The sequence below is a fragment of the Erpetoichthys calabaricus genome, chromosome 17, assembly GCF_900747795.2.
Source record: "Erpetoichthys calabaricus chromosome 17, fErpCal1.3, whole genome shotgun sequence".
NCBI lineage: Eukaryota > Metazoa > Chordata > Cladistia > Polypteriformes > Polypteridae > Erpetoichthys > Erpetoichthys calabaricus.
In genome coordinates this window covers 99,951,781-99,977,049 of record NC_041410.2, presented here as the reverse complement: position 1 = coordinate 99,977,049, position 25,269 = coordinate 99,951,781, and the positions used below count along the sequence as shown (strand labels likewise).

Sequence of the window (25,269 nt, the reverse complement as noted above, 5' to 3'; positions counted from 1 at the left end):
AACGCTTGAGAACACAGTTTATGGTTTGACGTCTTTAATTTATTTATTGATGTCCTGCACGTTCTCAGGACTGAAGACACCAAAGCCGATGGTGATGGAGGGCACATTGAGTCCCACCTGGCAGGACCGCCAGTCCCCATCTGTTACTGAGCCCCCACGTCGTCTTTTTCACAGACAAAGTGTCTCCTCAGATTACAGGGAATGTCGTTGAGCTTTCCATTCTCCTTGATTTCTCCACAGTCTTCATCAAACTCGTTGTTTGGTTCACCAGATTCCCAAAATCTGGAAAATAAATAAATAAATAAATAAATAAAAATAAAAGAGAACCACAACACGTACCATGAGTTAGATGAGCCGAGATGAAGGGGGCCCTAGAGAGATGAGCCCCCCAGGACTGTGGGGGCCGTGAGAGCAAATCAAAGGAGAACAAGGAGAGTGAGGCCACCCAGCAGCACACATGAATTGACGGTGGTCTTCAGAGGAAGCTGGAGCAGAAGAACAAGAAGACACAGGGGCTTCAGAGGACCTCTGGAAATGAATGGGAGGTTGAGGAAGGAAAAGCCGCGATGAAGACATCTGAGGCCAAAGGAGAAGCACGAGAGTGAAATCGTGTCACGTAAGTGTCATGTAACTCTGCACAGCCACCAAAGTCAAGTCGGAAGGCACACAGGGGTGGCCCGTCAACTTAAGCCATCCTCTTGTGACCTCTAGAGGGCGCTGTGTAGGAAGCTGTGAATGGCATGTGACGCTTGACCTGAATGGACTGGCAAAGAGAACGTCAGATGAAGGCCATCCAAAGAGCTGTGACAAGGACTGAGCACTCCACCCCACCAGTCCAATTCACCAGCTGTCATCTGGTCGAAATGTTAAGGTCCCCGAGACCCCCCTGTCTACCGTGTGGTCACTTAGTCCATGTGGTTTGGTCTTCTGGTGAAGAGAAGGTTTCTGTCCCCTCATCGAGTCCCCACCTGTCCTGCTGCTCGTTTTTTTATTTAAAGTGACAGATGGATTCCAGAGCTGCATCCCCTCATATCTGAGACCACTTCAGTCAGTCAGGTCCCTCGGCCTCTCCTCATAACTCAGCTCAGTTCCTGATCATCCTGGTTGTCACTTCCTCCAGTGCTGCTATGTCTCTTTGTAAGGAGGAGGCCATTGCTGTCTCTGCTAACCTCCGCTGACAACACATGGGGGCGCTATATAATGCAACATGACATTCAATGACCTTTCTTAAGCCAGCGAGACAGCTTCTGAGACAGCCGATTGGCTGAAAATGTCAACCTGATGTGAGCAGGCAGGGGGTGTGGCCTTCACTGTGGAGCCCGCGTGTCATTGAGAAGACCACAGGACGACCTTAACATGCTAAGGGATAAACCTCCAGTGAGGAAAAAAACATCATCACCAGGCCACCCCACAGCCACATGTCCACCGACTCCCACCTTTGCTCCACGGGCTCCCCGGTTGTCCACTTCCAGACGGACTCCTCTTCCAGGTCACTCAGTCCAACCCAGGACCTTTCTCTCATTTTGCTAATGATGAAATCCTGCAAAGAAAGAGGAGACTGTGAGGGGCATAAAGTGCAGATGGGACCACCCATGGCTGCCTGTCCACATCACTCCTTTCTGTTGGCACTTGTCATTCTTTGCAATGTCCATTCTTGACTTTCCAACATGTCCCCAAGTCTGTCAGGGCGAGACCCTCTTGGGGGACACAGACCTGCTGTACGCCATTGGAGATTTGTGGAGACAAGAAGGAACAAGCCAACCTGTGGTTAAGAATGAGGAGGACAACAACATGGACGGCTGAGGTGGACATCACCTGTTCCTGCTCAGTGGTGACCACCGCCAGATAGGAGGACATGGAGGTACAGGTGTCCCTTGCTGACGACCAGGAGAGCCTGTCACTGGAGAAGTAGTACTGGTGTCCACTCAGGTCACTCCAGTTGCTGTTGGCTGCTGTTGAAAAGACAAAGAGAGAAACGAGTCAGAAGGGTCTGCAACTCCTCTATTCCAACCCACTTAGGTGGGCTTCTCTGCTGATCTCACGTGAGGCTGATCTGCCAAGCAGAAACACGAGGAAGAAGAAGAAGGGGCTCAGAGGCCGAGTTAGTCAATAAAGTGTGACGCTCAGATGACAAAGATGTCATGCGATGTCCTGCCCCTCATCAGGGACCTCATCTTTATGTCCATCAAATGCCACCGAATGACAAATCAGCGCAAACACCACGCCAGGGACGGGAAATTGTGGGGTCAGTCTGAGAGGAACGGACCTCAGAGAGACCACCGAATGTGCGTTCTCTGTGAACAGCTGTGGCCTCTTCAAGAAGATAAAGGAATCGAAGGACCTGAACACGCGGAGCAATAAGGGATGACTTACAAAACGTCTCAGCGGGACAACAGAGCCCACCTCATCTGATGGTCACCCCCAATGTCACAGACCTTAAGAAAAGCAAGTCACGAATTCTACGTAAGCAACTCGACGAGGAGGTCACTTCTACTGACAAGGCCGTCACGAAAGGGAAGAAGAGGAGGTGACCGCGCCGGTGACAGCACAGGCCGAGGAGGTTCAGTGTGTCCGCTCAAATGCCGTCCTCCACGCCCACCCTGGCATCACCCTGATGTTTGGCTTTTCTTCATATGTCCTTTCTGCTTCTGCCAGCTGCAGGCCCTTTGCCGTCCCACGTCGGATGGTCACTCTGGACCTTGACATCATCGTCCGCCCCTCCAGTTCCCTTGCCTGATGTCCTCTCGTCTCGTCTCCACGCCATTTGGCTCCATGTGAAGACCTTCAGGTTGACTTTTGTGCATTTGGGTTGCTTTCGGACTTTTGACTCTTTCCCCGAATATTTGCCAGTCTTGTGTTTCTAAGTCTCGTGCCTGGATGGCATTGTGAGTTTTTGCCATTCATTTATTACCCAGTCAGCCATTTTGTTCGTTGTCAGGGTTTTTGTTTTCAGGTCAAACCCTAAGCCTGCCCTGCATGCTGGCACCAGCGTTCACAATTCTGACTGGGACGCCTTAAGGACACGACGCTGACTCCAACGGGTGGAAAGAAGGCAAATGGGCAGAGCCCGGGGGGCATGAGGTGACTCTGCAGTCCGTCGGTGAAGACCACCAAGCTCCATACTCACTCTCATTCCTGACATTCACCTCCCATTCGTGCAGATTGAACGACTTGTCGCTGCCTGGAAAAGAAAACAAGAAGTGAGGAGACAACCGGAAGATGGGCGCTGCCCGCTCAAAGGCCCCACTCCACCAATGGAGCCCCCCATCTCACCTCCCATCTGCAGAATCCTCATTTGTAGCGAAAGTCTGGAGACTGAAAGAGAAAACAGAAGGCCGTGAGGAGAGCTGGCAATGGAGACGTCGGTCAGACCTCTGCGGACTCCTGCAGTCCAAAAAGACCCCAGCCAGGCGGGGTCTGCCACCCGAGACCCTTGGGGTGCCAGTCAGCACTGTGCAAATCAGGAAAAGTAAAAAAGGAGCTGAGATGGGACCTTAAGGAGGGTGCAATGGGGGGGCAAAGAGACCCCAGAGACTTGGTCCACTCCGATGCCACAGAGTCGCAAAGCAAAGGAAAGCTGATGAAGAGGAGCAGAAGAAGAAGACAATGAGAGGACAGCGCAGGCCATCTGAGCCACACTTGTGTGCATGTGGGTATCTAACAATCATGGCAGGGAGGCTGCCCACCAGGCATCAGGCACAAAGTCTGTGCAATCTCTGGACAGGGTGCCTGCCCACCAATCCACTGTTCGCCTTTGGACTGCGGGGGAGGGAATCGGAGCACCCTGAGGAAGCCCACTCAGACAAGGGGAGAGCGTGCCAAGTTCAAGTAGGAAGGACCCTGAATGTGAACACTGGTGCTACCACCAAGTCACTGTGGCAAAAGGGCTGGCATCAAGAATGAGCCCTCGAAAAGGGCGAGGACCTGAGCAGATGGGGCATCAAGTCTGAGCAGAGTGGCACTTTGTGGCATCACTGAATGTGACAAACACACCTAAGCCAGAAACTGAGGCCTCCCGCTGCCAATGAGGGCATGTGGGTGATGGACGCCCACCTCAGCTCCTCATTTCAGAGGGTCAGCAGGCCATCGCAGAAGGGACCATATAAAGACCTGGGCCACCGGTCAGAGCCTTAAATGGCCTTCACGGTGTCACGTGACGTCACTCCTGCCTGCCATGTGTTTGTGAAGGTGGACCGAATGATGGGACTGCTGGTTCACGAGCTGAGTGGTAACGTTAGGGGAGCCACTCGGGGGGCAACTTCATGACATGTTCCATTAGACTGAGGGGCACACGACACACAACAAGCTGTGTCCCTGAGAAGTGGTGACAAGTGCCAGCGCTGGGCTCTCCACACAACCCCCTTGAATAAGAAGAAGACATTGCAGTATCTGGAAGAAGAGACAAGAGGGCGAGGAAGACGAGGATATGAGTCCTAAAACATTGAATTCATCAAGCGGTCGCTCCTTGAGCATCATTCCCATGCGGACACCACGGCCGCCCCCCTTAATGGACTCCCCTTGAGGTCTCCTGTCTCACCTTCACGCTGCAGTTTCCTCATTTGTGTTGACATATCAGGGGCTGAAAGAGAAAACGGATGGTAGTGAGCACCACTGTCACCCTCGAGGTCCTCCACCGCCACACCCTGCCTACATGGCACCGGCGGTCCACGTTGGCCACCTGGCACACCTGAATGGCAGGAATCAACCAGCAAAACGTCCAGTAGAGCAGGCAGTGGGGAAAAGCAAAAAGGGGGCAAAGGCCTGGACCACCAGGAACATCACGTCTGAGCAAAGAGGGCGAAGTCCGACTCGGGGGACCAAAGCTGAGCAGGTGAAAGACAACATACAGTCTAAACATGGGAAAGGCGCTATATAAATAAAATGTATCATTATCATTATTATTAAACACGTCTTATTGAAGCCGATCACACTGAGACCCCCTCACAGTCCTACTGCCCGCTGCACAACTCGGTCACTTCATTCTTGTGCCTGGGCTTCTCTGTGAGTTTCACTTCACCTTTAACAAGACCCAACTTCAAAAGAGTAAGTGGTGCCCACCACGTTATAACCTCCCCCCCGGCAGCCCCCCCTTGGCTGCCGCTACATGACCCCACACTGTCTCAGTCTCAAGGCCATTCAAGTCAAAGGTACGGCTGGAGTCTCCTGGGCCGACCCTCAGCAAAGGCGACCAGCAAAAGGGAGGAGTGGGACGAGCTCTCGGGTGGTCTCCTGCAATTAGGATGAGAGGAGCGAACAGAAGGTGCTCACCCATCTCCTTCAGGGCTGCTCCCACGTTCTGGAGCTGAGAAGACATTTCAGCAACTGCAAGGACAGAGAGGAGTGTGAGGAGGACATGGAGATGAAACCCGTGACGGCCAGTCCCACGTGGGCGCCTCTCCTCACACCACGGGTGACAGTAACAGGCTGAGCCGCTAATGGACGCCTCGGTCCACTTCATGTCTTCTGTCTCACCTGTGCTCTGCAGATTCTCCATTTGTGAGGAAACTTCAGAAACTGAAAGAGAAACCCAAGGAAAGTGAGGAAGGCTGTGGACAGGAACGTCACCCTCTGCCACCTTGCACACCTCTGTGGTCACCCGTCATTGAGGGGGTTATAGCAGGTCATCAGGACTCTGCTGTCTTCTGCCCAGCCAGGCCTCCTGCCTTCCTGATGGGTCTTTGTGTGCCATCAGTGCCACCTCCACACAAACACCCTGGCAAAGAATGACAGGTGGGGTCTGAGTGGCAACGAGTGGCCAGTTTTTACCAGACTAAGAAGAGTGCAGATGGTCAGAGAGACGTTCAGTAATGAGGTGACCGCTGGACATCATGACTTGAGTCCACATGTGGCCGTACTCACCTTTGTTTTGTGTCTCTTCAATTTCGGCCTCCATGGACTCGATCGTCGAGGAGTTGCAGCTCTCTGGAAAAAATCAAACAAACACAAAACATCGAGAGGCCGTGCCGAGGCGCCCGCCCGCTCTCTCGTCAGCTTCAAACACTGGCACACATGACGGACGCGCTGTACTCACCTTGGACCTTCGCCTGCTCGGCCCTCAGAAGCTGACTTTCTGCCGCCATTTCTGAAGCTGAAAGACAAACGGGGGACAGGAGTGACACGGCAGCTCGCTTGGGCAGTCGGACCTCCTGCTGTGTTCCGTTGACCTCGGATATTGGAGCCGGGAATGACGTCACAGCCGAGCTCGTCGCGCTCCAGGAAGACATTCAGAAAAACGACACGAAATGTGCAGCATGTGACTTTGTGTGTCCAAACACCACAGCGACATGGCCAGCATTTAACGGGGCACGAGTGCTGAGAAACCACCCAGGATGAAAGCACCGCTCGTGGTGAAGCTGGTGGTGTGCGGCGCCAATGGGGATCGAGAAACGCAGACCTGAGAGACTGGAGCTGGAAATGTGACTTGAGGAAGAAATCCTGGGAAAACTCGGGAATCCAGTTTGAAGTGGAACACAGAGATAGGAGATAAATGTGAAAGGCGCTATATCAATGATAGATAGATAGATAGATAGATAGATAGATAGATAGATAGATAGATAGATAGAAGAAAGGCGCTATAAAGTAGATAGATAGATAGAAGGCACTATATATAATAGATAGATAGATAGATAGATAGATAGATAGATAGATAGATAGATAGATAGATAGATAGATAGATAGATAGATAGAAGAAAGGCGCTATAAAGTAGATAGATAGATAGAAGGCACTATATAATAGATAGATAGATAGATAGATAGATAGATAGATAGATAGATAGATAGATAGATAGATAGATAGATAGATAGATGAAAGGCACTATATAATAGATAGATAGATTGCGCAAAGGGGAATGGTCAAACATCCGTGTCTCTGTACTGTCCAACCTTGTGAAATGTTGTAGGAGAAGATTAAGTGCCGTCTTGATGGCAAAAGGGGGTTCTACGAAATATTAACAGCAGGGGTGCCAATACTTGTGGCACACGTGATTTCAGGTGAAAACGTATTTCTTAAGGTGGGATTTTTTTCCCAATGAATAAATGTACTTCAATTAAAGGTTGATTTTTTCTCTTTTTTCTGTTGTGAGCCTAATAAGAATTTATTAGAATTAGTTATGATGATCGCAAACAGACCAGGAGATGGCATACCGTACAGTTTTCTGACCGTCTCAAGTACGATTGTATGACCAAATTTAGAGAAATGAAACCAGATTTATAAGCCTTAAACAGAACCTTTCTAAAATAAGAACTTTTTAAAAACTTTGTTCATTTTAACAACATTTAGCTTTGTTTGTTAGCTGAAAACGCAGCTCTTCTGACGCGCAGGTGAGGAAGTCTGAGGATGCGCAGGTCCGACCGCAACCTGCAATCCGAGGACGACGGCCACTGCGCATGTCCAGCTGTACCCAGCAAGAGACTTTCTGCGCGCTTCATGTCGTGTCGTCGCCCTTTGTTATTCTTTCACAAACGTTTGATGGACTTTTGAGAAGGGACCGTCACGTGACCCTGTGGCGCAGTAGGCTTCGTACTCAGCCCGGCATTTCCGCCTAACTAATTTCTACTTTTAAAGAAAATTCTCCTGAGGCCCGCTGTTATTTACCAGTTTTGAAGCCTTTCTTTCTTGAATATAGTGCCTTTTGTAATGGGCTCTATAATAAAGAACGGCATGACGAGCATTTCTCTTATGTAGTGCTTTTTGTAATAGACACTATTATAAAGCAGATTATAAAGGTATTCATTTATTCTTTCATATAGTGCCTTTCATAATGGACTTTATAATCAAGCACTTTAGAAAGGTTCTTTCTTTTGTTATAAATGCACATTTCACTATTCCACACTTGTCTGAATGCACAATTACAAAAAGAAAAGGAGCTCAACTGAATAAAAAAGGAGACCCGGGGGTCCCAGGACTGAGTGCGAGGACCGCTGTTTCGGTGCGTTCTCGTATGTCCGCCTCACGGAAACTGCGCGAACGGAGAAGAACGAGGAGAGCCGTCGGGCGTCATGTCGTCGGGGGTTCAAGCCTTGTGGTTCACTGGTAATACCTGGTGCCCTATAGACCGGGCACGCTGTCCGCATTTTGTCATCTGTGTGTTTCCTTTGTGTCCCCAATACCCCCACTCCGCTTCCCACACACCCGGTTGTACTTACATTTGCTGAGGAACAAACACACAATGACAATCCCAACAAGTGCTGCGGCAGCCAGAATGACGTAAAGTGGCCGGACTGGGAAGTGAGGCTTGGCAGGAACACCTGGAATGAATGAATGAATGAATAGATAGATAGATAGATAGATAGATAGATAGATAGATAGATAGATAGATAGATAGATAGATAGATAGATAGATAGATAGATAGATAGATAGATGCGCTGTCTCATCCTTCAAAGCACCACACCAGTGATCAGCAATGGCATCTCCAAGGTGTGGCAAAAGCTGCCTGCAGTGACAGGCCGGCTGGCAGTGCCCACCTCTTCTCCTTTTATTAACAATTTGTTTGCGTCGCACTGTTTTACTTTTATTACTCAACTCTCAAATGGAAACACAAACGTTTACTTTTACTTTTTGATGGCCATCGATGTTTATCTGCAGGTGGCTTTGGCATCTTTATGGTCAGAATCCTCCTCCCGGGTGCCAGTGTGATGCCGACGAACTCATTTCGGGCCTCAGATCACAAAGGACCCCTCAGGCGCCCCACACTCAGTGCGGCTGTCATTCGGTTTGAATGGTGACGGTGACTTGGGGGGCTTGAAACAGCTGCAGAGGACATGCAGTCAGAATCGAACATCAGGGGGTCTGTCGGTGGAGTGCACACCCATAATGAAGTGGAGAAGATGAGGACGGGTACTTTAAAGTCTGGCAGTGCGTTGGGGTCCTCCTGGGGTCCTCCTGGTGTAAACGCTCGAGCACTGAGGGTCCACTCAAGTATTGCACTTCATAATTCAGTCCTGGGTGTACCTGGGTGGACAGTCCACAAGCCCCTCCTGTGGAGCAGAGGTGAGTTCTGGGGGTCCCATGAAGTTTAGCTCGACTCGTTCACAATCGAGGTGAGAGGCTCCGATCGCGGTGGGGGGGTCTGGCTTCTGAATGGGGGGCCTCTGATTATACAGAATGCTTACCCCAATCAGATTATAATGATTAAGTAGAATATTCATGAGCAGTGGGCTACTCCCGCGGGGTCCTTCTGATGGCAATTTGCTAAACATATGCCAATCGATGATGGGGTTTCTGCCCTTGTTGATGCCATGTCACCATCAAGTGGCCCCACTGTTCTACTATATAATCTGCCTATGCTGTAGATGCTATGAGTGTCCCCATTCACTGGCCCTTTCTGGCGGTGCCCCTGATGACCAGAGTGCCATGCGGAGGAAGCAGCAAACTGGCACAGCCTAAGAAGCCTTATGGACTCAACTCCATTGCCCGCTCGCTTGTTTGCCCGTTTTTACCTTCTGTCTTCCATGTTGTTGGCTCTTCTATCGCTTGGGGGTCTGTCTCCATTTCTGTGAAATCCTGATAATCTGCAAAGCAAGCAGAAGAAGAAGTTATTAATTACCTTAAGAGCTCCTGGGCACCCTCCAGCTGAGCTGTGCCAACACTTCTCCTGGGTATCTGGTCTTTTCCACACGTGACGTTTCCCTTCTGACCGCTTGAGGGTGCAGCAGTGCACTTTAGGACTCGCCTGCCATGCCGTTTTAAAAGCGGAGCACACGGACTGTTGAGGCAGCCTGCACGTCCTCCTCATTGAAACCCCAAAGCGGTCAATCATCATCCTCCAATGAAGATGACCCTGTTGTCCCTCACCTATCGTCCTGACCATGTCTGCCAGTTGTGATCTCCAGTAACCGCCTGCGTTTTTAACTCTCGGTTTAGGGAAATGAAACCCCAAGCTGAGCTGCTGCCCCACCCTGCACCCCGCGCCCACTGGCAGTGAGATGATTGTTGTCAGCAGGTCTGTGAGAGGCTTCTGTAGGTCAGGAGCTCCGCCATGGTGGACTAGTGCAGGGCAGACTGGCGGGGCTTGTGGGCAGGCGAGCGCCAGCAGAGGAAAGAGGACCAGGTGTAACGGGCTCTTCTGATGACTTTAGGCTGGCACTCAAATGGGTGCTCAGTGCCAACTTCATCAAGTGCATTAGAAGGGCTGTGTCTTACTGTTCTGAGGGAGAACTTCTCGCAGCTTCAGTGTGTACAGCACCTTCCGTCAACGGGTAATAAGAACACATTTTATTCATAAAGCCCCCTTCCCATAATATAGCGCCTCTCAATTGTGAGAGGACCCTCAGGAAAGAAGAGGTTTGATGAGACCCTCTGTGAAAAGTCCTGGTGGTGCTGATGAGGGCACAGTGACCATCCTGTGATGACCTGTGACAATGGACTGACCATCCAGTCAAAGTGATGAGCAGGAGAAAGGCAGGGGGCTGAGAGACTTGGGACCCTCGTTTACGATGGGAGGAACAGGGCGGTGGGGAAAGAATCAGCTTCGGCCTGTGAAGATCCAACCATCAATGTGACCGAGACCACCATGGTGTTGAGTCAAAGTGCATGACAAGGAGACCCACAAAGTAAAGATAAATGGGGGCCTGTAACCCTGAGCAACTGGACTGTCCAAGGACCGACCCCAGAATTCCTGGGTTTTGTGCCCCCCTTAGAATACGCTCAGGTGTCTTGTGCTGCTGCCCCTTAGGGTCTGAAGTGTGAGGTGACTTCACCCGCAGTAACAACGGCTCACGAGTATCGACGCTCTGACTGCAGGACAAGACCTCCGCCCAGCAATAAGGACCCAGTGGCGTGTTGTGGTCACCAAGTGTCACCGATGGGCGTCTGCTCCCTTGAGCCGGGGTCTCCATGCCACCGAGCCTTGTCACTACGGTGGGTACAACTGACCCGACGTCGGAGTCACATGTGGAGAACAGAAGAAGGGGAACAGCGCAGGAGCAGAAGGACAAAAGGAAATGACACGCAGAGTCTGTCGGGCTGGAAGGGTGTGAAGATTTGGGGAGCCCACCTCCTACACTGTGGGGGGCAGCAAAAAAAAACACAAAGTCAACTGAGAACAAGCAGAGGCTTGGGGTCTACAGGAAGAGGAGCGGAAGGGGAGGAGTTTCAGTGAGGTCAGCGGGAGGAAGTGGGCGGAGTCTTTGCTGGCTTTTCCTTCCGGTGGTCTGTGGAAGAGAGGCATTCATAGCGGGCATTACTCCCAGTGAAGCCCTTCTAGTGCCTCCCAGCACCAAGAGAAGACCCTCGCCAGGTGGGGGCACTGGACTTGTGGCTCTGCTTTGTCTTGGATCTTGAACTTCCTTTTTGTTGTTTCTTCTCAGACGCTGAGCCTTAGCATTACTGCTGGGACCCCTGAAGCGCCGCCCCCTTCATGGGTCCTGTTGGTTCTCCTTCACCGCCTCAGTTTTTGGTTTTGTTTTGCAAACAAAGTTGCTTAAGTGGTCCTTACTTAGGGTTTCTGCTGTAGTTTTGGATTGCTTCGTATCTTTCTTTCTTTCTTTCTTTCTTTCTTTCTTTCTTTCTTTCTTTCTTTCTTTCTTTCTTTCTTTCTATTTTTATGCCCTCTCAGCTAAGGAGATTCCAATGGCTTGACTTGAGGGTCTTTTTGTTTGACGTGCGGTGTTATTATACAGCTTGCATTATCACGGTGGACTTCATGCTGTTCTTTCATGGGTGTCACCAGTTTGTGGCGCAGGGATGGCCCAAAGTGAATGTCACGATGAGTGATGGTGTAACGGGCGTCTCACTCTCCCAAACCGCCAGCTACACCACCAAGACCCGCGGCCTGGCAAGCTGAGGACGTTTGACCTGACAAGCCGCACTTCGCCAATCGATGATGAAAACTCAGCCAAACAACAAACTACAATAATCAAGTGAGTCAATATGAATAAAAAATAAATGAAGAAACTCCAAACAACATATCTATCTATCATATAGCGCCTTTCACTCTATCTATCTATCTATCTATCTATCTATCTATCTATCTATCTATCTATCTATCTATCTATCTATCATATAGCACCTTTCACTCTATCTATCTATCTATCTATCTATCTATCTATCTATCTATCTATCTTATAGCGCCTTTCACTCTATCTATCTATCTATCTATCATATAGCGCCTTTCACTCTATCTATCTATCTATCTATCTATCTATCTATCTATCTATCATATAGCGCCTTTCACTCTATCTATCTATCTATCTATCCTGCCTACTACACTGCATTTCTATCTATCTATCTATCTATCTATCTATCTATCTATCTATCTATCAATCACACGCCAGCCAACCCAACATAACATTCAACCCCAACAGTTTCTAAAGCAGATTATGTGATAGGAGAAGAAGAAGAAGAAGAAGAAGAGCCCCAGCATCCACTGCTGGTAGTCACAAATTCCTGGGGCAGGCAGCTTGGTCCTGGGGGGGCCGGAGGTCCGCGTGTTGTTCTGATGTATCGAGAAGTGAGTTAGCAGGCTGCACCCCCCTTGTCCATTGACAGTAATTCTCAGTTAGTTTGTTTCTTTGGTGTCTGGCGTCTCTCCTCCTACGTCTCCTCTCTCTAGCTTGGCACCTGGACTGCATTTTGACCACTCCTGTTGCCCAGTGTCTTTGTGGCGTTTCTTCCTTTGTGCGGGGGGCCGTGACGGTGCTCGTTATTTGGAGTTCTTTGGTTTTCAGTCCCTTTGTTGGCTCTTGTGCTTTCTTCATTCCTGGTGTTCTGCTTACCAAAGGAACGAGATGATTGAGTTGACTCTTTGATTTTTCATGACGGCTCTCACCTTGGGGGGCACTCTGTGTCTCAATGGTTGGCACTGATGCCCGAATCTCTCCGTCACGGGTCATTTTTCCATGCTGGGTGAAACCTTAAAAGTTGAACTGGTAAAGCAGGCCCATAAGACGAGACCCCTCCTTGAACCTAATTAGTGGCTTTCTCGCCCAATCAAATCACATTTTGTGTCGTTTCAACCCCATCAGTTGGGCGACACTCTGACGGGACCTCCATCAGCGGCGCCTGGACTCACCTCCACCGTTACTCCCCCCAAGTTGCTGATGTCCCCCCGCGCCAGTTGAGCTCCTCGGCTCGCTCTGCGTGGTCAGGGCCTTCGGTCACACGACGTCACTTGTCACTGCGCTTCATTTCTGCCACTCCTTCTCTTTTGTTTTGTTTCATTTCTGTTTTCTTTTCTTTTGCTTGTTTCATACTTGGAAAGTCAAGTTCCTCAGCTCTTCTAAGGAAGTGCCCGATAAATGTGCTTTTGTCTTCTAATTCCAGTGAAAGGCCATCATTGCGAAATCCTGAGGGCGTGCCAGGCCGTCCTGTTGACAAGTCAGCCACATCTGGGGGCCTTTGGCGGCTCGGCAGTTCGCAGTCTTTTCATCAGAGAGTCGCGGGTTTATTAAGTAAAAGTCAGAAATAAGAGAACAGAAGCCCCCCGAGTTAGTAGAGGACATCAAAGACCCCAAATGGGCTCAACAGGCAGCAGAGCCAATCCCAGTGACCGTGCCGGAGGGTCTGCGGGGGCTCCATTCTCTTTAACGCTTCTGAAAGTAAAGCAAGGAGACGAGGAGGAGCAGCCGTCATCAAGTGAGAAATAAAAATGAACAGAAAACGGCTGTGTGAGCGGAGAAAAGACACCGAAGTGAGCTGTGAACGTCGGGAAGGACCCCAGTAACTGGGCAACGGGAAGACGACAGGAACAATGGAGACAAAGTGGCACCAGTCTGAAGAGTTGCCGACAGAGTGTGCGGTCAGTCCAACGTGCAGCAGCGAGCGTTTCTACCAGTGAGTGACCCCACGCTCCTCACCTTCCTCACCTTCCTCGTCTCGCAGCCTGTGTCTCCAGATCACGTTCTCTCTCGAGTCTCCACGTGCCATGCTGTTTATCCCAGCAGTACGTCTTTCAGTCCAGCACTGCTGCGTGACCTTCTGCTGTCAATCATCCATCCAGCCCCACCCATCTCCATGGTGATGCAGTCCCACCCCGCCCTGTCTGCGCTCTTCATTAGCGTCAGCCATCTCAGTTTTGCTTTCCGGAGAGTTCTGTACATCTGTGGCTGACTCACCTAAAGCGGTGCAGAAGGTGCCAGTCTGCGTATGCCCAGTCGTGCCCACTGTCGCGTCAGACCCACTCACATCGGACATCTGAAGCTGCGCTGAACGTTTCTCTGTTTTATGATGAATGAGTCTGCCGGCTCACCGGTGCGTTTGAAGCTTCATGTGGCGCGACGTCTCAACACAAACCGGACCACCGCAGCAAATAAGAATAAGGGCGTCAGATTTGAACAACATCTGTCCCTGGGGGGCCAAATGATTTCAAGTGGACAGACAGACAGAGAGGACAACCCAGGTGGTGCATCACTCATGAAATGAAATGGCGCAGACTGGTGGTCTCGTTCTTGGGGGTCTCCAACAGAAGGTGACTTCAGAGAGACCACCGCCAGGTTCAAAGGCCCAGCACTTGTGGGCAGTGACAGATGGGGGGGGCTCCTCCTCCTCACTGATGAATCCACAAAACACACAAAACTCAGGAAATCAAACTGCAAACAAAGCAAAAGGCGGAAAATAAAAAGAAAGAAATGAAACTTCTAGTGGTGGGAACAGAGGGGCCGAGGCGGGGGGTCTAAAGTGGCCTTATGCTCCGAGCGTCCCTCCTCCTGCTGACCGCTGGCATCTTCAGAGCTGAGGGCAGGGGGGTCCGAGGCTGAACTGGTGGGCACTCAGTGAGCGGCGGCCCGACTCGTTTCAGGGCTTTTACCAAATCAGCGGCCGTTTTCATTTCTATTACCGCACTGACGCCGCACTTCAGCTGATTATGTCGCCATGAATGGCCCCCCATACTGCTGATTGACACGGATTGGTGGGCTGTAACAATGAAAAGACCCTGCGATGGAATGATGTGAGGCTCAGGGCTGACCCCCACGAGGAATAGGCTGAGCCCAGTCTGTAAGGGGCAGGAACTGTGCCAGGACAGCTGGCACACGTGGCAGCAGCCCTCAACCCTGCATGGTGGACAACATTCAAGATGAAAGGCCGGTGTTTCAGTAAATGTGTGTGCGTGCGGCCCCCCGATCTCGTCTGATGTCAGGACCCCCAACAATCAGCCCCCACTAAGGTCTTCGGTGGAACTTGCCCAGTGTCCGCAGAAACCCACGTGTGAGGCTCTGCCAAGTCAACTGTGCTGCCACTTCCTCTTAGTGGAACTTCTGTTTTCTTCAAAGTGAATGCTCATTTCAGGTGGACCCTCACACTCAATCTCAACCATTCACTCGGTGGTCAGGCAAAGGAGAAGGAGCCCATCGCCAGCATGGTAAAAGTGAACATCTGTGGAACAGGGGAGCCTTTAAAGAAGACCCCATCAGACCAGGGTGAGTCGCTTCATGGGCTGTCCTGGATGTCTTTTATGTCGGAGGCTCAACTTCAAAAAATGATAAAAAAAGAGAGAAGATGTGCAGAGTGAAAGGCACTATAAAGGAGAGGTAGATAGATAGATGAAAGGTGCTATGAAGGAGATAGATAGATAGATAGATAGATAGATAGATAGATAGATAGATAGATAGATAGATAGATAGATAGATAGATAGATAGATAGATAGATAGATAGAGTGAAAGGTGCTATAAAGTAGATAGATAGATAGATAGATAGATAGATAGATAGATAGATAGATAGATAGATAGATACAGTGAAAGGTGCTATAAAGGAGAGATAGATAGATAGATAGATAGATAGATAGATAGATAGATAGATAGATAGATAGATAGATAGATAGATAGATAGATAGAGTGAAAGGCACTATAAAGGAGAGATAGATAGATAGATGAAAGGTGCTATAAAGGAGATAGATAGATAGATAGATAGATAGATAGATAGATAGATAGATAGATAGATAGATAGATAGATAGATAGAAGAAAGGCGCTATAAAGTAGATAGATAGATAGATAGATAGATAGATAGATAGATAGATAGATAGATAGATAGATAGATAGATAGATAGATAGATAGATAGATAGATAGATAGATAGATAGATAGAGTGAAAGGTGCTATAAAGGAGAGATAGATAGATAGATAGATAGATAGATAGATAGATAGATAGATAGATAGATAGAAGAAAGGCGCTATAAAGTAGATAGATAGATAGATAGATAGATAGATAGATAGATAGATAGATAGATAGATAGATAGATAGATAGATGTGAAAGGTGCTATAAAGGATAGATAGATAGATAGATAGATAGATAGATAGATAGATAGATAGATAGATAGATAGATAGATAGAAGAAAGGCGCTATAAAGTAGATAGATAGATAGATAGATAGATAGATAGATAGATAGATAGATAGATAGATAGATAGATAGATAGATAGAGTGAAAGGCGCTATAAAGGATAGATAGATAGATAGATAGATAGATAGATAGATAGATAGATAGATAGATAGATAGATAGATAGATAGAGTGAAAGGCGCTATAAAGGACAGATAGATAGATAGATAGATAGATAGATAGATAGATAGATAGATAGATAGATAGATAGATAGATAGATAGATAGAGTTAAAGGTGCTATAAAGGATAGATAGATAGATAGATAGATAGATAGATAGATAGATAGATAGATAGATAGATAGATAGAGTTAAAGGTGCTATAAAGGATAGATAGATAGATAGATAGATAGATAGATAGATAGATAGATAGATAGATAGATAGAGTGAAAGGCGCTATAAAGGATAGATAGATAGATAGATAGATAGATAGATAGATAGATAGATAGATAGATAGATAGATAGATAGATAGATAGATAGATGAAAGGCGCTATATACTAAGATAGACAGACAGTGTGAGGGGCTGCGGAGTTTATGATCTTTCTGCAGGCCACTCTATTGTGGACCTCTCAAACCGGCCGGGTCACCGCACTTTGACTTTTTAAGCCAAAGGTGACCCAAGTGACGTCACACCAGCTGTGAGTTTTCGGGTCTATTCACATTTTTTACTTTCGTTGACGTCACTTTCCTTCGGACCACTCACTCGCTCACCGGCCACCCGACCGAGCCCAGCTGATGCCCGTCCTGTGTGACGCCCACTCCAAGGGCTTGTCTAAAGTGCTATGACAGGCGCTATATTATATTATATTATTATCACATTTTTCAGGTTGCATTTCCTCTCGTGACTCTGATAACAAAGGCTGGGCTGACAGAAAACCAAAACAGCCAATCTAAACGAGGTGGTCTTGGGTGGTCTGCCCTTCCCTTATCCCAGAGACTCTGAGGGACACAGTTCTCTGGCGCCCTCTGCTGGCCCCGTGTGGCCTTTGAATTTGACTGAATGGCCGCCTCTCGTTTGCTCCTTTCTTGCGTTTTGCTTTTCATTTTCTTTTCTCCGCTGCCTGTTAGTTTCGATCTTCTCTCTTCATTCTGCAGGTTGCACTCCATCTTTTCTAAACTTTCTTCTTGCAGATGGCCCCAAGAAGCGGAGCACCGCAGTTGCCTTCATGTATGTCGCCCTGGCGGTCAGTGTGGCTCTGTTGCTCGTCATCCTCACCTTCTTTATCATCAAATGTAAGTTGGCACAGTGGCTCATCAAAGGCCAGGCAGGTAAGGTCCTCGTGTGTGGCGTGAGATGCCACTGCTGTGCCTGAGCTACTTTAGGTGACTCCATCAGTTACTCTCTCAAAATTAAGAAATGAGACAGCAAAGACATATGGTGGCTCCAGACCAGGACAGCTGAAGGACACCACTGTCATGTTCACTGTCCCCTCAGCTGCCAGTCATGTGTGTCACTGGGCAGTGCCCACTGTGTAGCCACCATGGCAGTGAATGGAGTGCTTATTTGAAATGAAGGGGTCGGTGAGTGACGCTGTGCTTCTGGTGACCTGCCATCTCTGCTTGTGTTTCAGCTTCTCGACTGGAGGCAGAAATTGAAAACGTGCAACTCAAAGGTGAGGCCCCCCCCCCCCGCCATGTCTGCCCGGGCATCGGGACACAAAGGGTGGTAAGGAGAGCACAGAGAGAATGGAAAGCAGAGCAGGACTTGGGGTCAAGAGGGACAGGGAAGTTAGGAGAGGGCCGGGGGTGGGGGGGGTCCATCACAGAGGTGGAGGTGACGTCAGTGAGAAGGAGACCCTGACTGACAGTAGGGGTCTCACACCAAGAGTCACTCCGCACTGAATTCACGGTAGAATTAAAGAGAAGTCCGTGAATAAAATCATGGAACCTGCAAAACACCCGAGGGGCTCACGTCCAGGTGGTGGGCTGGTGCCGAGTGGACTTGGCTAAGGTGGTCAAGTGAGTAACCAGCACTGGACTTTGGGGTGACGGCTCTGCCCGGTGTGCTCACCTTCTTGTCTTCTCTCCTAGATCTTCAAATGTCATCTGAACTGAAGAAGCTGGACATGGAGCTCAGCAAAACGAGTGAGTCTTTGAGGACAGGATGAGGGGCCAAGCACAAAGGGGGCAGACACCACGGGCAAAGGAGTGGAGGGCACAGGCGTGTGTTGTAAAACAAAGTGGGAACACGTGAGACCTGCTGGCAGACCCACACCACAGACAGGGTGGTCCTCCAGCCACAGGCCCAGAGGAGGCCTCACCCCAGGCAGCCATCCAGCCCCCAGCTCTCATGGCTGCCCAGAAAGAAACCATCAGTAGGTGGGAGACAGAAAACCAAGCGAAGGTCGATAACAGAAAGTAGGAATCTGAGAATTAAAACAGAAGCCAACCATGTGACACCAGAAGCAGGGTCAAAAGGGACAGGAGCCAGGAGGGCCACCGAGATTTAGGAGTCACACTGAGGTACCAGTATCACAATCAGGAGACCAAGTAGAGTCAAACCCATGGGATCAAACTGGGAAAGCGAGCTGCATGGCACCCCGTGACACCCGGGCAGTGCAGACACGTGTGATGCCAGCCTTGACCCCGTTGCCTTGGTGACGTCACGTGATGCGCACCTCTGGTCATTAAGCACAGCAGCACCACAAAAATGGAGGCTTTTATAGAAAAGCAAAGGAGCACTTAAAGGTACAGGACATAAAAGACTAAATCATCGATAAATAATAACAAAAAATCAAAATCGAAAAGGAAGATAACCAGAGAAGAAACCCAGGGTGAAGACCACCCGAGCAGGTGGGCATGCACTGTAAATGGTGCCTCTCATGTCCAGGGGTCTTCCTGCACAAGTTGATTCAGTGTCCCCACATAAGAAACCCACCGAGACCAGTAAGTGAAACCCCCTAGCAGGTCAGACCCCCAAAGCACCAGACGTCCTCAAAGGGTCGACACAGGGTGGGCAGGAGCCAATGGCCAATGTGAGTGACGGCTGATGGCTCCAAGGGGGCTCCACTCGCAGGTGATGTTCGTCTTCCTCAAATTCTTTGTGTCTCTTTTAGGCTCTGAAACGTCCGCCAAGCTGAAGAACCTGGAAATGGACCTGGAGAGGCAGGGTGAGTGAGCGCTGGACATTGCATTTGTACTTTAGACCAGAAGACGAGAGGTGCCCAGCAGGGCTAGCTGGCATACCCAGAGCATCGGTGACTTGGCAGAGCAATGCCCGGCACTACTCAGTGAAGTCTTTTCCTAGAAATGCCCTCAGCAGCACTGGCGCAGCCACAGAGCTCCTTAGAAGTGCCCAACAGCCACAAGGCCCGGGCATTCAGCCAAGAACGTCACCATCCTGCCCAGATGGTTGGAGTTCTTCTTTTCTAACTGCTGACTTTGGTAAAACATCACATTATAAAGGCCTTCTGCTGAGCTTTGCAACTTCTTAGGTCAACACGTGTCATTGGCCAGCCAGGACCCCATCACGCGTCACTCGGCCCACCTTCACGTGGCACACATCAAAGTGAAGAGCAGACAGCGGAAGAGCAAATCGAGTCGCGCGCTTCCTACTTGAATTGGCTGAAGTGTCAGAATGAAGAATGTGGAAGTCCACAACCGCCACCAGCACTTTCACCGTTTCAACGTCTCGAGAGGTGTTTTCAGGGCTGTCTGGGACGTGACGTCACAATGACACAGAGGTGACACAGGGGTGACGGGCCTGCTGCAGCTTCACACCGACACACATCCGAGCCTCCTAAGGGCCACCAGTGAAACATCTCATCGCCAGTCACAACTCTCACCTTCTGCTTCTGTGATCCCAGCTGTGCCAACTCCCGCTCACATTGGCAAAGACCCCCATAAGGAGAGCAAACAAATCAGGAACAAAGATGGCAGAAATGTGGCGTTAGGCTGTGGATGGACAACCACTGGGGACACAGCACGTGCATGAGATAGGAGCAGGCCGGGCACGGGGACCCAGGCCACCACAGGGCACACTGGACCCCCCACTCATCCCAGCCAGTCTAGAGATGCCAGTGCAGCCAGCGCACACACTCTTGTCTGTTTAAATGTGAATGGCACCTCAGAAGCCACCTCAGCACTCCTGTACATCCAGAGCACGAGACACACACTTCAGACGTCTCACTGCTTTGAGTGACTCGGAGACCAAAGACACACACACACACACACACACAGACAGACACACACACACACGCAGACACACACACACACGTTCTCCATGCTGTAGTGCAGACAGCGCAGGCGCTATAGAACCTGGCGTTACGTTATGCTGTTGAGCTCCACTCCTCTCCACCTGTCAGTTTTAGGAGGTCTTACCGATGACTCCCGGGGGTCTCCGATTGTAAGGACTGACCAGGTGACAGCAGCTGCTGTCACCACTTCTTGTCTAGAGAGACCCTGATGGAGTCACCTGACCTGCCAGTGCTCAGACTGCCCCAAGCCACGGCCTCTTCTGGCACAAGTACATAAAAGGGGGTCAGTTGGACTGAGGGGTCAGTCAGATAACTCGGTGCCCACACGCTGACTGGACGTCTCTCTGTTTTCTTTCAGATTCTCAAATCCAAGACATGCAGGCCAAAGGTGAGGCTCCTCCACCATTTCTGACCGGGCATCGGCCTTGGAGGGTCCATCACAGTGTAAAAGGGGGTGAGGAGAGCAAGTGATGGGAGAGAGATGGACAGGACTGGGCCAGTCGTGGGGTCAGTTAGAAATGAGGAGAAGAGGAACAGGCCTAAGGGTCCTTAAAGGGTGCTTCGGGGAGAAGGTGCTGGCATGGACTGTTAGCAGATGAGTTACGAACACAGCTGGGGGGCACTCGTCGGTGGGCACTCATCTCCAACTGCCTTTGTCATAAGCGAGTCATTCCAGTGAAGATAAATTCACTTAAACTAGAGAAACAAGTGAAGAAGCTCTTATGACGAACACCAGTCACACAACTAAAGACCCCCATGATGACAAACCAAACATCTCAAGGGGTCAAATCCATGTGTTCCACTCAGTGTTGTAGTGGTCTTCATGTACAAGTGAGTGACCACCGTTAGAGTTGGGGTGATGGCTCGGCGGTCCGCTCTGCTCAGTGCTGATGGATGTCCTCCTCCTCCTCTTCCTCACTTTCTTGTCTTCTCTTTCAGATTCTGAAATGTCATTGAAACTGAGCGACTTGGAAGACCAGCTGATGAAAGTGGGTGAGTCTTTGACATCCACATTGCTAGCAGAGTTTCTTATCCAGCAGACAAAAAGACGATTCAACAAGGAGGGTCCACTGAACCAAAGACCCCCAAATGTGTTCCTGCTATCCAAGGATGTCTAAAGTGCTGCGTTCTTTACAGCTGAGGTCCTTTTCAATCGTGTAGCGCCGAGCCCAAGTCAGACATGCTGATCTCCATGCCACAGTTATGACTGATCTTCTCTGATGGCTCCCTCAACGCCTCGGTGGCTACCGCCATTGGCCATCCCTTCAGGTTCGCTGGTCATCTGACTTGACTTCTCTGTTTGTGTTTCAGCTTCTGGAAGGGGACCAAAGACTGCTGATGTGACAGTGATGGGTAAGGGTCCACGCGCCATTTCAGATGTGGCATTGGCCTGAAGAGTCCACTTTAGACTTGGTGTCTCCATCACAACATGAAGGGAGGGGAGAAGGGAAGGAGACCACAGAAATGACAGAAGGATGGACAGGGCAGGACACAGGGTCAAGTGCAAAGAGGGACAGGGGAGTCAGAAGTTCAGGGACAGGCCTAAGGGTCCTTCGTGGTGTTGGAGATGAAAGTGAAATCAGGCTGAAGACGAGGTCTTCTTGTTCTGCTCGAGTTTCTCCATCTCTGCTGTTCTCTGGCCCACTTGTCCTCCTACCACCACTTCCTCCATCTTTGAGGCCATTTCTTTACACTCGGCCCTTTTCAGGTTTCTTAGCGGGCTGAGGTCTGCACTTTGACTCCACCAGTTCAGGTCCTCCATTCTCTTCTTCTTCAGTTGTGGCCCCCTAGTTGACTTGCTGTCTGGCTGCCTGACTGGATTTCTGACTCAGCGGTCTAATAGGCCTCAGGTCTTCTCCTGGAACATCTCAATATGGTGGGCTCAGTGTCGGTGAGAAGTCTCAAATCGTCATCCTTCTGTCAATATGCTTGATGGCCGATTTGAGGCTCCTGTGCCAACATGTTGGCTTTGGATTTTGTCACACGTGATGCGGAGCTCGATGTCCACACAGCTCTATCTACTTTGGTCGCGTCTCTCCAGAGTTTATCGCTCCACCAGTCTGGTCATCCATTCAGGTGACACTTTCCAAGCACACGCTGCACTGCCATGACAGTCTCCTTGTTTAGTGTTTGTCTGATGGCTCAGAGCTGACTGTCCTCGGTGATCAGTCAGAGGGTCACACAGCTTGATCTCTGAATTCACTCCATTCAGGACTGGCCACCGTCTTTAATGTGTCAAGAACTCGTCCCCCTGAAGGACGTTGAACGTCCTCTTGTTAGACATGGCCTTGTGGGCCTTCCCAGAGTGACAAGCACAGCCTTTGGTGGCCTCTTTCCAGCTCTTCTGCTGTCACACGTGTCCTGAGTGAAGCTCATAGTGGAGGCAGTGCAGGAGTCAGGCAGGACCTCCATGAGTCAAAGTGCTCGGCCAATCAGCACCTCACATTGGGCACAAGTCCCACCCCCACACCAATGGCTGCTGCCCCCAGATGTTGGGGGTGATTGGCTGAGGACACCTGTCAGAACGGTTGGTTGCCGAGAGCTTTGGCCAAACTTCCTGCTCTTACGGAGAAGAACGAGGGAGGGAGCGAGTGAGTGAGGGTCCGCATGTGGAGTCATAGCCGATAGAACTGGACGTGGAGCTTTGATGAACTGTCTGAGGTTTTGGATCTCCAAGATGTCTTCTTTACTTTCCTTTTGGGTTTTGGTTTGTTTGGTGGCTTTAAGATGTTTTTGTATTGAAGACCAGGGTGGTTGTCATTTTGTGGACAGCTACATCTGGTAGGTGTTCTCGCTGCTGTCACCTGTTTGTGGTGACATCTTTCGGGCTTCTGGAATACAATGGTGCCGTCCTCCTTCATCCCTCCATTGGACTGTAGAAACTTTACAGTTGTACGAGTTTGAGGTGTCATCACGACTTGGCTCAGCTTGGACTCCTCCCTTCACGTTGTACCCTCAGCTCAGTCGTTATGTCTGTCCTCCTGGCTTAGACCTTTGCTCGTTTTCTTCCACCCATGGGCTGTCATCTCCTGGACTTTGTGTCCTCATGTCATCTTTAGGCCACCAGGCAGTGAGAGCACCAGTAAGGGTGGTGTGCCGGTATGAAGATGGGCTCTGCCGGGCACATTTCTGCTCCTCAGACTCTTTTTTGTATTTCTTTAGATGACTTTTTCACAATTTACCCCGACCTGCCAGACGATCCAGACTGGCACAGCTTCAACGGGCATCACTATTACTTTTCCAAGACAACAACCAACTGGGCAGAAGCCAATGAGTGGTGCCGTTCCAGGGACTCGTACCTCGCGGTGATCTCAACCAGTGAGGAGAAGGTGAGCCCCCCAAAGAGTTTGGGGCAGACAGGACTCCCATGGTCTTCAGACTGCTCAAAGTGAGCCGAGTTCGGGGGGCTTCTCCGTTTTCAACCATCCTCTCTTTTCCTTTGCAGACATTTATTAGCCGTTCTATGACAGAAAGGTCCTGGGTGGGCCTGAGTGACTCGGAAGCAGAAGGCATCTGGAAGTGGACCACTGGAGAATCGGTTCAAGGAAGGTGGGGCATCTTTTAACTTATGGGGTGGTGGGCTGTCTCCAGAGCTGTAGATGCACCCACTGCTGGCCACTGGCAGGAACTGCAGCACTCCAAGGGGAGGAGAGAATGGAAGAGAACGGCTCAAGGTTTGGCTCTGCTGCTCTACCAACATGTCTGTGTTTTCTCGTTTAGTTTCTGGGCCAAAGGAGAACCAAACAATGATAAGAACAGCGAAGACTGTGGAGAGATAATGAACAATGACTATCTGAATGACTCCAACTGTGAAGATCACAAATACTGGGTCTGTGAGAAGGACTTTGTCATCTGAAGACCTGCCAAGTCCTCCAAAGTCCCGATGTCACGTCTTCTGTCTCATTCTTACTTGTCTATGTCCTTCACTGATTGTCTTCATCCATATCTGGGGTGTCAGGGTCAGGAGTGACAATCAGGCCATCATGACAACTATGAAGGTGGCACCTGGACAGCTTGTATTAGCTTTAGGGCCTCACTGGTCCTTCCATTGTCAAACACTCACAGAGAGGAGCAAACAACACGTCCGGGACACCCGAGGGACACAGCAGGTTGCCATCAGCGCCTGCCTGAGATATCTGGTCACAGCACTCACTGGTGACGCCAAACAATCACATCTCTCGGTGTCCTCTGCTGGACAAGGCCGGGAGTCCCATCGGTAGGCCACTCAGTGCTCTGCCATGTTCCTTTGTCCGTCATGGTCACTCTATGGCCTGTCCTGCACATTTAGTCACCTGTGACCTCCGCTTTGTGTCACCTGATGCTCCCGGCCCCCTGTAGTAGTGCAGACCTTCAGTCTTTTAGTTTTGTGTTATTTCTGATTCTGAATTGTTGTAATCATTACATCTGAAACTGTAATCCTGTAAAGGCGCTATAAAATAATGATGGATTATCTGATTGCTTTACACGCTGAGCTTCTGATGCTGCATTTAAGCCCCCTGACTCTGTGGACCCTTCACTTGTTTGTTTAATCTGAACTTTCTTTTCTCAAATAAATGTGATTTTCACCCTCGATCTGGAGCTTCTTTGGCCATATAGCGCCTTTTGGTCAAGTTTCTCGCCGTGAGCTGATTGGCCTCCTGCCGACCAATCAGTAGAGCAGCCTCCTGTAGCTTATGCAAATAAGTTGATAAAAAGGGGGCTTGTGGTCTCATGGCAGTTCGGCTCGGCTCCTTGTCAGTAAACCCCACAGAGCTCCTTGGGTT

General features: G+C 49.8%; 2 protein-coding genes across 4 annotated transcripts in view; one reads left to right on the top strand and one right to left on the bottom strand.

Moving 5' to 3' along the window:
* LOC114667402 (hepatic lectin-like) overlaps window positions 1–25,269 on the bottom strand; it is a 46,907-nt gene continuing 21,638 nt past the window's right edge. The window contains exons 1-11 of one of the 3 annotated variants that reach the window (XM_051920554.1): window positions 9,440–9,643; window positions 8,146–8,247; window positions 6,032–6,088; window positions 5,860–5,922; window positions 5,269–5,514; window positions 4,538–4,579; window positions 3,274–3,315; window positions 3,128–3,181; window positions 1,816–1,952; window positions 1,437–1,540; window positions 1–282 (exon numbers count right to left, since the gene is read on the bottom strand). In XM_051920554.1, coding sequence (XP_051776514.1) covers window positions 144–282; window positions 1,437–1,540; window positions 1,816–1,952; window positions 3,128–3,181; window positions 3,274–3,315; window positions 4,538–4,579; window positions 5,269–5,514; window positions 5,860–5,922; window positions 6,032–6,088; window positions 8,146–8,247; window positions 9,440–9,491 — 1,038 coding nt within the window. In that variant the 5' untranslated portion in view covers window positions 9,492–9,643 and the 3' untranslated portion in view covers window positions 1–143. Of the gene's footprint in view, window positions 283–1,436; window positions 1,541–1,815; window positions 1,953–3,127; window positions 3,182–3,273; window positions 3,316–4,537; window positions 4,580–5,268; window positions 5,515–5,859; window positions 5,923–6,031; window positions 6,089–8,145; window positions 8,248–9,439; window positions 9,644–25,269 lie in introns of those variants that run through there. The other 2 variants (XM_051920555.1, XM_051920553.1) reach the window with 2 other exon arrangements.
* LOC114667404 (CD209 antigen-like protein B) lies at window positions 15,188–25,076 on the top strand. The gene is made up of 11 exons (XM_028822696.2): window positions 15,188–15,355; window positions 17,442–17,543; window positions 17,882–17,923; window positions 18,342–18,395; window positions 19,367–19,420; window positions 20,865–20,894; window positions 21,446–21,499; window positions 21,818–21,859; window positions 23,669–23,835; window positions 23,952–24,055; window positions 24,227–25,076. The coding sequence occupies exons 1-11, from the start codon at window positions 15,295–15,297 to the stop codon at window positions 24,360–24,362; spliced, it is 846 nt and encodes a 281-aa protein (XP_028678529.1). The 5' UTR covers window positions 15,188–15,294; the 3' UTR covers window positions 24,363–25,076.